This window comes from Rhopilema esculentum, chromosome 17 (assembly GCF_057945365.1).
Source record: "Rhopilema esculentum isolate cy_ngs chromosome 17, ASM5794536v1, whole genome shotgun sequence".
Lineage (NCBI taxonomy): Eukaryota > Metazoa > Cnidaria > Scyphozoa > Rhizostomeae > Rhizostomatidae > Rhopilema > Rhopilema esculentum.
In genome coordinates this window covers 5,665,624-5,676,214 of record NC_142831.1, presented here as the reverse complement: position 1 = coordinate 5,676,214, position 10,591 = coordinate 5,665,624, and the positions used below count along the sequence as shown (strand labels likewise).

The 10,591-nt window shown below is 36.6% G+C and overlaps 1 protein-coding gene across 1 annotated transcript; it reads right to left on the bottom strand.

Annotated features, from left to right (window-relative positions):
* Positions 1 to 331: 331 nt before the first annotated feature.
* On the bottom strand, positions 332 to 10,139 carry LOC135681151 (uncharacterized). The gene is made up of 3 exons (XM_089113461.1): positions 9,685 to 10,139; positions 1,767 to 1,965; positions 332 to 1,169 (listed from the first exon to the last, which is right to left on the bottom strand). Exons 1-3 carry the CDS (start codon positions 9,817 to 9,819, stop codon positions 979 to 981), a joined length of 525 nt encoding a protein of 174 aa, XP_088969587.1. The 5' UTR covers positions 9,820 to 10,139; the 3' UTR covers positions 332 to 978.
* Between the last annotated feature and the right edge of the window lie 452 nt (positions 10,140 to 10,591).

Here is a 10,591-nt window from a genome sequence, read left to right as displayed (position 1 = left end):
CATCTAAAAAGAATTCTTTACTTTTTAAAGCAGTCTATCCGTTGGAAAATGCTTCCTTAAACAGTATACAATTTTTTTTGTTCAAAAACTGAAACCCACTACTTTTATCAAACCTGAGATTTCTCTGGACACTATTTTCATCAACAATTGTATCATTTTTGTGGTTACTTTTTAAATGGAATCGTTAAAAGCGTCACAATCTTCAAAATACTGCCATTGTGGCATCAATTTAATCTCTCTTTTTTGAAACGCTGTAAGAAACAAGTCTAGTAGTTTCTTTTGTGCTGGATTTTGTCCAGTTATGTGTAAAATGTCGGTTCATGCAGACATACATTGAGAAATCAAATGAAAATTTTAAGATAGTGTTAATGAATTTCATTCAAATTCATTCAATGTCATATTTTCTTAAATCTTAGACAATTCGGAGGTAAAGAAGCTACCTTACGGAATAAATTTAAATAATATTACACGAGAATCGAAATACTCTATTTAAAATTTACTTTATATCAGTCTGGTAACTAATATGTACATCACATATATTTTTTAACATAGAATGGAATTCTTGCATTCAAAACTTTCTACGTTAGAATGGAATTAGCTACAATAAGTGGTTGATGTAGATTTGATTTTATTCATAAGACCATAAGCCATAAAATTCTCTTTGGCGATAAATTTTGAGTATCTAAACCGTGTTTCTATAAATAATATTGTAGAAGTGATGGAAATAAAATTCAAGGATTGAGAAGGCAATTGCTTTCAAGTCGGTAAAAACCCGATAGCAACAGAAGAGCGAAAGTGCAATGAAAATTATTTTGGGATTGTTTGAGATTCATTGGGATAACTGAGTTGTCTCGAATCGCCTGGGAAAGTTGCCAAATGTATATCATCTATGACAAAGGAAGTTTACGTTTGGCGAGTCTTTCTAGGATCTGATGGCGTAGTATTTAATGAATGCGTCAGACCTTTCGCTACGCACGGCTAGCGTTTATGTAAAAGACGATGAAATGGGATAACTGTACAATACTCGAATAGTTCTTGGAAGGAACAAATCTTACTTGAGCAGCATTCATCATAATAAGAGACGTCCCTTGAAGTTGCTCGTCGTCTTCTCGATCGAAGAGAGGATTTCAGAAAGCTTAGAGCTTGTTTCGATTCACTGATGATATTTGCTAAAACGAGAAAAGAGGTTAACTGAGGGATTTTGACATTACAGGATTTCAAGAAGCTCTCTAAATTCTCTAAATAATATCGTAAATTTTATCGATAACAGAGCTTTGATAATATCGCTGTTATAATTAGTCAGATGGACAAAATATACTTTGCAAATGTTCTCTAGAATACTTCAAGAAGCAATATGACACAAAACTTCTAAAGAATCATTGGCAAATTTTCACTTGATTTTTTATCGAAATATATGGCCATTCAAAGTAGTTTAGAAATAAAATTTTGACAGACAGTGTATTTTGAGATAAATTGAGAAACTGAACGTCCGTGAACATTAGTGGAGGGTATTCAATTTACGGCTATACGAGCAATATTGCTCTTTCAGGACTTATTTTGACAGTATTTTTAGATTAAACTTGAATTTAGACACATTGTCGATATATTAAACATATAGAAATATAAAAATAATAGCCTACGAACTGTTAAGATTATGAAGCAATGACAATTATTTTGTTTGTTTTGCATCATCATGTACTGCAGCCTAACTAGCTACTTTTCATATTCGCAGCATCAAGAAGAGCATTACAACAAAGAAAACTTACAAGGACTCTCAGCATCCCTCCGATATCTTCGTCCGTAAAACGCGGTGCATATTGGTGCAAGAAATTCAGTCAAATCGTAGTAATTACAGATCTGGTGATGCATTTTCAGATGTTGAAAATCATGCCCATCGGCACCAATAAAGGAGCAAACAACAATAACAACGATCAGTATCGGAGAAACAGACTTCATTGTCTTCACCTGACAAAGAAAAAATAAGATTTAGTATCAATTTAAAGTTTAGTTAAAACAACTGCTGCCCATTTTTTAGCTGTTGCTGAATTTCAAAAATTGTTTTGAGATCAAACCAGTGGCGGAAACTAAGCATTTTGGGTAATATGACGATCGCAGTAAATTTATAATGTTTATTCCTCGAGTAGCTTTCTCTCTTGTATTTCCTTACAAAGAACATCTGGTTTTTTATGTTAATTGTCCGATTCATGGAAGGCGAGATCGAATGGAAGGCGAGAACGAATGGAAGGTGAGATCGAATGGAAGGACCGGGACACTGCTTGACAAACATAGTTCTCAGTGTCCTAGGTAGTAACAAATAAGTACAAATCACGCCTAGTTGACATAATAAAAGCGTTTTTAGAATTAGAAGGCTTTCTCGACATAAGCTTCTAATTAGTCGAGATTTCTGATAGGACAAATGATGCGCCTTTTCTGCAAAAGATAGCAAGGCTGTCATTCTTTGGTGTGGAGATAGAATGTATCTGTGGACTGTGCAAAAACATCTCAAATAAGAAAGGCAAAAATTGCTCAAACTGATATCATTTTTGGTAAAATATAAACAATAAAATTATTTGAATACGAAGCAGAAGCTACTAATAAAAAATAATCTTTTTCCAACCTTTCAACTAATTCTGCTACCAAAACCTAGCAGGCACACATCAAACTCATAATCGAAAACAAAATTGTATTTCATAAGGTGTTATTTCAATATTTTTTGCGAACGATCCGAGACAGTCGAGAGCCAGCTTATTGATAATCTGGTACAGTCATCCTTTTTACCTACACGGGTTGAACATTCTTCACCCGCCAAACATTTCACAAGGGTTTAAAATCACAATATGATAGGCATATTTCCAGCTAAAATCCGTATCTCATGTCCTTTGATTCTGCACAGGCAGTGCTATTACACTTTATCAATGTCAGGCTTAGGTATAGTGAATTCAATGGCCTCCCAGAGAAGGGTAATAGTTACCCCCGCTCAAGACTTAATCGCAGCTCTAATTTTCTAGATAAACTGTCTTCTTTCACTACAGTGGTGTTATTATGCATAAAAATATATTAAATAAGAGCGTTGAATCACAGATCTCGCTGTTTTCACGTACCTGGAAAAGAGTGAAAAGAGTAGCTTGCAAAACGTCTGACTTTCAAAGCCTTTTCTTATTGTTTTCCCACCAGCGCCTTATATATAACCTATCACCATTCACTATTCATTTGGTAAATGTTTTTACGTGGATTTTGGAAACTAGAGATACCACAATTAGCCCGTTGCTAATTAATTAAAAATTAAACTAACAGCAGCACATGAAAAGCACGCGCGTCGAACGTTTCCAACGTGATTGTCCTTTGAATTCATTGATATTGTTTTGATTCAAAGCTGTACCGACCGAAATAGCATGTTACATCATTGAGAACGGTTTTCCGATTCATACCACTTACTGCAGAGTAAAACTCCGGCAAACATTGACAATGCCTTTTCAACAATGCCAGCAAAACTCTCACGGCTAACTTCCAACATGCCTCTACCTCGTCGTTAAGCAGGGGTGTAGCGTTAGCAAAATAATAACGGGGGCTCTTGCGCAAAATGTTTAAAAAAGCAATAGAATAAGTAGAAATTGGCTACTTATAGGCGTTGACAAGGGGGCTAGCCCCTAGCACTATACCCCTATATTTGTTTGAGTAAAAAATGCGTATTGTTACTGCCCACAGTTAAAGTGTTAAAGGCAGCTTCGGTTAAACAGAAAGTTCCAGTTGCAGTGGCTTGCAGTGAATGCAAAAAATTAATTTATCATATTATTTCGCTTCAGGACTATGAAACTTGAACTAAAGAATGATTTTCAGTTTATTGTCAGACAATTCCAAATTGAAAAAACAAGTTGCAGAATTTCAAAGGATATTTATCAATGCTGATATCATCGTTTTGAAGAATGATATTGAATTGTTGGAAGCGCTCTCAAACCACCTAGGTTGTGTTCCTCAAATGACGCCAACGAACGTTGCAAAAGGGTCAAATTCCCTGTTTGTATGTCAGTGTTTTTAAAAACAGAAATAAAAACATGAAAATATTGGCGCTTCTTGAGAATTCCACCCGTTGTGGCTAAAGATAATCCTTCGATTGCCTATTGGGACAACGTGCTCCAAGTTTTGACTTGACGCGTATTGTCATAACTTGCGTTAAAGGCAGACAAAAGCATGAATCGTCGGAAACAATATACCTCTCGGCAATGTGAGTTGTGACGTAATTGGAAATTCAAGAGGAAGCCAAAGAAATACTCGCTTGCTTGGTCAATTTTCCGTTTCACCTGGTACATTCTTTTAATAGCTATTTTAAGTCCTGGAATAAGCTCCACTTTCAAATGAGCCCCCTCCCTCTTATAAGCCCTACCTATAAGTATTTTATGACACTTTTGGCTGTTTCAGGTCAGACAAAGGACATTATCACCGTTTCGTAAAGCAATGTATTTGCCCCTTGAGTTAAAATCCCATAGAAAATCAACGAGGAAGCCGAAGAAATATTTACTCGCTTGGTCAATTTTCCATTTCACCTGGTACTGCACATTATTTTGATTGCTACTATAAGTCCTCAAACAAGCTCCCACCTTTGAACGAGCCCCCTCTCTCTTATGACCCCCCCCCCCAGAAGTGTTTTTGTGACATATCTGGTTGCTTCAAATCAGACAAAAGGCATTGTCGCCGTTTCTTGAGGCAAGGTCTTCCCCGATGAGTTGAAGTCCAATTAAAAATATAAAAATTTCATATTGAAAATAAATTATCATTTACAGGGCTATTCTTTGATACATTCGTGCTGTCAATTTACTTTTTTGCACAGAATCAGCGAGGTCAACGTGCCTTAGAATTATTGCTCCCTATACCTTTTTCAATGCTTTTTACCTCTCCTAAGTGACCAAATCTAAAACCAAACCACATCCTTTCATTACACTGATCCCCGATGTACATGCTCACTAATATCTTTCCATTGATTGTTCAAAGTTGACACACCTGGCCCATTAACTACCCTTATCTTTCAAGCGTCTTCTTATAATCATCCCTCAGGCATCTTTGCACCAATAATTAAACACCTAACAATCGTCGTTTTTTAGATAGAATGACTTTTTCGAATTGGCATAGGAATCTTGACTCTTGAAGAATGCAGGCTGGTGAGTTATCAAGAAAGTATTTTGTTCAGGAAAAGGAAATGTTACCTTTTTAATAGAAAAGTAGTCAACAATAACTGTTTCATTTCTCAAGTGGCAATCCACTTGGACCACAGCTGGGCAGTTTGTCCAAAACAAAGGCTCGTGACTGACTTTATTTACCAATTTAGATTTTTCAAGCTTCCATTTTGTCTCAATGTACCAAGTATAAAAGCACATATGCGCCACGTCAAGGTTGTACGTCAAAATATCTACCAAGTACCACAATATTTGCATACAAAATGAAAACTTGCGAATTGACCTAAAAATGAATTTCCGCCTCATATTTTGTATCGAACGTTTTACGTATCCTAAAAAGGAAAACTTTGAATTCATTTAAGCTCTTTGAAAGATATGTAATGTTTAACAGGGTTCAAATCTCAGAAGTACTGGTGAAACCGATTTTTGCATTAACGAAAACTGCTACATGTGTTTTGTGCTACGCCAAAACAGGAAAACATTTTTCAGTTTTCATTTTATTTGCATTGACGAAAGGAATTTGTTATTTTCGATTTGATATTTGCTATTTAAACTATTATAACATAATTAGCTAGGGCGTGAGAGTAATGTGTCTTGGAAAAGGTGGGGATGTTTGTTAATCCTTTAGAGTTGATATAATCATCAAAACTGTATCTAATTTAGCAGAAGGATCCGGCAAATATTTCGGAAATAATAAAGCCTGCAGCTCAAACTCTGTCATTCCTCCAGCTTCTATTTAAAACGATGAACTTTTAAATTACATAGAACTACTGCAATGCAAAATTAATTCCACTGTAAGATTGAGAGGCAAAGAGCCTGGTTTTCGAGTTGCCTGTCACACCACACACTGAGTTAAACTGAAAATCATACTCCCCCTCCCCACTCCTTAAAAAACTTTACTCAGGCACAGAATAATGATAAAAAAGTATTCTGGTTCCCAGTTTCCAAAGAATTGAACATGCAGATTCTGTGAGGATAGGCAGAAATCCCAATTATCTCTTATGTAGGCGAGTGAATAGAACCGCTCTAAAGCCAAAAATTCACCACCAATAGACGAAGACTTCAAAACAAAGATAAAAATCTATTCGATAAAAATTTTCCCGCCACACCTGTTTGTCATGCTCTAATCAGGGTGTAGCAGACAAGGTATGATGAATCGTGTATATTACACGCTAGATAAGAAGGATGTGTTACTATTGTTCGAAGTTACCGCGGGGAGTAAAATTAGAAAGACAATCAGGATTTGAGTTTATCAATCTTATCTGCTGACTAATATCAATATCTACAAGGAAATCTTCCAAAAACAACCAGGATTGCAACAAAGAGTATTCGGTGTCACATTGTTTTTGCAATGCTCCGCTCAATGTGGGTAGGAGGCTGTCGCTAGGGCAATAATCGAGACCTTGGCGGGAAGATTGGTTGTTGATAGTGACGGAGTCAACGAGGGGAAGAAAGACTAATATTCTCTTTAAGAAAACGCCAGGAAATTTTTTTGAATTAGGCAAAAAGGATGGGAAAAATGATCTTGCCTGTGCGGGCAAAAACGATGTCAGCAAAACCTAGACATTTTACAGCAAAACAAAGTAAATGGACAATGACTCCTTTCCCCGCCCCGCACTTTGTGCCCGCGGCTACCGGGGACGATATCTATTGTCAAAGGCGGGCCTGCGGGGAAACGTTCCTTGATTCTTGGTGACAAAAAAGAATCGTGACTTCCTTTTATCCTCAGAAATCAATCCAATCTTATTCAAAGAAAAGAAGACTCTCATATTGCAACAGAATCTTTAAGAAGATGTTTACAAAATAGTTAATTAAATTTAATTGCTAGCATTGCCGTTGCTGTTGTTTAGCATTGAAGGGTCTCAAATTGGATGACGTCATCAAGAGTCTGCGGGCAGGTTTGTTATGGGATTACGAAATAGAAGACCTGCAGACGCATATTAACATTCAGCTGGCCCACGAAATGAGCATCTTAGCCATACAAACGTCCAAATGATCGAAGATCCTTCTCCCACAAATGATGCGTAGATTGGGCAAAACAGGGTTAAGCTTGTTTTAGGCCGCCTCTTAATGAAGATAATCTGAATCATTTATATGTGGCAAATTCTTTCCCAATGTAATTTTTTTAGATCAACACAAATCTCCGCCCATTCTTCGTTAACTTTAGAGGGCCGAGGGAAAGCTCAGCTTGTGAGCGAAGAGGGAACAGCCACGCTTGTGAGCGAAAAAGTAGGATTTTCTTCACAGGATTTTCAACAAAGTTTCCTGAATGTTGGCAAGATTTGTTGAGTTTTAAGAATGACGGGTGTTGGCGTGAAAAAGAAGCCTCGACCTCAATCGCCAATTTCAAACAATTGTTTTGTACGCAGCGCAGAAGACCCCCAAGATTTATCTGACTGAACATGTGCTTTCCAACAATGTAGCAAGAACGAACTGTACATTTAGAAGACGTTAGAGATGAGTGGGGGGTAGGAGGAGAGTAGGTCCGCTTTATAGGAAGAAGAACATAGTTTCGCAAACTTTTAACGGAGGGGGGGGGTGCAAACACGCTCCAATTAGCTGTATGACTTGTTCTCACGAGAAATGCATCAAAGTTTCTAACTCAACATCAAATTCTATGCATCCACTGCTGGTAAAAACTAGTAACGCGTGCAAACTAAACGCCAAAGATGGGGATACTCCAATTTAAAACACTTTCGTATATAGATTAAAAATCGGCACATGTAAAACTCGACTGAAAAACTGGCACTTCATGTTAAGAATACTTTGAGCGTTAATATGGCAACTTGGAATACTTATATTTTTCAATTTTTCATTCGCTTGTCTTTCTAACACGAGAGCTCTTAAAAAATATGAAACTTCATTTACTGCGTGGACTGAGGGAGGGGAGCATTTTGAGAAACGAGACCGCATTTACTGAAAAAAGAGACAGACATCCAAAGCACTCATATACAACATGAGAAGTTAAGAGGCAAATACACATTTAAACAGTAATTCAGTGCACCTTTCTGCATAATCTGTGCGAAGGTTTTTCTTCCCAATGAAAATTAACAAATTTGAACGTAGCAAAGAGAAATACTTTGCGATGATTATGGTGATCATAATGATTATAATGAAGTCTCCGCTTGCAATAAATCATGCGCCTCACCACATGTTCACAAAGAATAGGAAAGACGGAACAGAAAGGAGAGCTTTTTTGATAAAAGAATATCCCCACGAAAAGTAATACAATTCAAACTTACTTATTCTTCGCATGTCTCACAAAGCTTGCTCTCATTACGGTTTGTTCAACGCTTATAATTTTTCCGACCTGCTAATCCACTTTTTCCTGATACTTTGCCAACGTTTGCTAAAGATAGCTATCATCTGCCTGATTTTGCTCTTTGAATACAACCTAACCTAACGAAGGCTTGTTATTCATCCCTCATTCTCAAGGTTTTCTATTAACTATCAAGCCTTACACCTACATTGGTGTGAATGCAAGACAATTCACCAAAACTTTCTGTGCCCTACAATGATGCCCATCGCATGGATTCCATAGAGCTCCGAAGTCTTGACTCGGTCTTGACAAACATCCTCAAAGTCGACTCGATGGAACAAACGTAACAATAAAGCATAGATTTGTGTTCAATTTCCCACTGCGATATTTGAAAACGCTGTATAACCTAATACCCTTTCAAGTGAAGTAAAACAAAAAAAGAACAAATACTCGAATGAAAATAAGCTATTTTTGTGTAAAGGGTATGTGACAGTTCCTTTGAATTATGCTTTATTAAGATCGAAACAAGAGTATGATTGTCTGGTTAGATGATCAAACAAGAGTACGTTAGACGCAGCTTGCTGCAAAACCCAAAGACATGATCTACTGCAATGTGCAACGCGTTCTTTTCGGCGTTTTCCCGCGACTCACAGCAAAGAAATGAAATTCTAAGAGGTTTTTATTTAGAAACATCCTTACAAAAAAGTTTATTAACGAACAATGCAACCATCACTGCATTAATCAAAAGATAACAGATGTTTTGCGGGAGTCCGAAATAGCCAGATCTCGTAAAGATTCACATAATGGTAAATAAAATATCAATTCTTTGTTATGTACGCAAAAAGAACAAAAAACCAACTTGAAAAATCGCTTGAAAATTCATTTTGAAACTGCGAGGTTAATACTGTAGTAACATAAACTTGAAAAGAAAGTTCCCCAAAAATCAGTCAGCGAAAGAAAAAATATCGCTCCTATACATTAAAGCAGAGAAAACCGTGGAATTTTTGAATTTCAAGAAACATTTACTACTCTTATGAGTAAAGAAGGTTGATAGATGTTGGGATTTTATTGCGCCTTCGAGTTAAAAATCAAATAACTGCCAATTTTCAGTTTTTCCAAAACAAATCTTGGCAGTGCAGATCAGTAGGTATGCAGTCCTGCTGAAACAAATCAATGGCAAAATTTACAAATGATTGTAAAATCAAAAGATATGAGCCGATGAATTTAAAATTCATAGGCAAAAACAATACACCTTACCTCAAGGCTGCAGAAAATCCTCATATCAAATTGCAAAATCCAAACACAAGACGTTGTGACATGAACAAATGACAACTGAGACGGATTTCTTTGATAGAGATTTGAGATTCGAGTTTCAAGCGCCACCACATTCATTCGCAAGACACAACTGCACTGACTGCACAAACCACCTCTTCATTATATACCCTGTTCGCTAAGCTACTAGTATGGCCTGCTTAAACCACCTGGTCATACATTCATAGTATGTATTCGCGGTAGCCGCGGGTATAACCGCGCTTCTTTGGTGAAGGTCTTACAACAATAGTGAGACATACAAAGACGCTGCACAGCTTCGCAAGAACAGATATGGAGCGCTGGAGGCGGCATATTTCCTTGTTCAAAACAAAAACCATTCACACCAGACACCATATTGCATAAATAACACGCCAAAACGTTAAACCTCACTGGCCACTCTCAAATTACTTTCTTCTTCACATATATCATATATTTTCAGCTACAGTCTCACATATTCACTATTTTCCATTGTCGTATCAACTGGGGTTGGTACGTGGTCTCAAGTATTGTAGTTTCCATGTGAATAGTGCCACACCATTAGAAAATTACACTTCTGTCTAAATGAAAACTGTCCTAATCTATTTCATTAAATGTCCGACTTTATCATAAAAGATAAATTTGCAAGGGCCCCTAAAGGAAAAAATTAAGCGTATGAAGTTTTCTTCATGTTCAGTAAAATTGTATTTTCGGTAATCCTTAAAATTATGTCTCATTTCAGTAAATAAATGCAACAATCTTAAAGGATGAATAAAAAATAATGAAAATGATAATCTTTCTAGTGAAAATTACCCAATTTTGAATAATTAAGGCTAATTATGTTTCTTCTCCATAATTGTCATTTTTTGGACAAGCC

Excerpts from the sequence above, each read along its gene's own strand:
- LOC135681151 (XM_089113461.1), bottom strand. The coding sequence starts at position 9,819 with ATGAATGTGGTGGCGCTTGAAACTCGAATCTCAAATCTCTATCAAAGA. Across the intron at positions 1,966-9,684 it reads GGATTTTCTGCAGCCTTGAG|GTGAAGACAATGAAGTCTGT; the intron begins GTAAGGTGTATT and ends TTTCTTTGTCAG. Across the intron at positions 1,170-1,766 it reads GAGGGATGCTGAGAGTCCTT|CAAATATCATCAGTGAATCG; the intron begins GTAAGTTTTCTT and ends TTCTCGTTTTAG.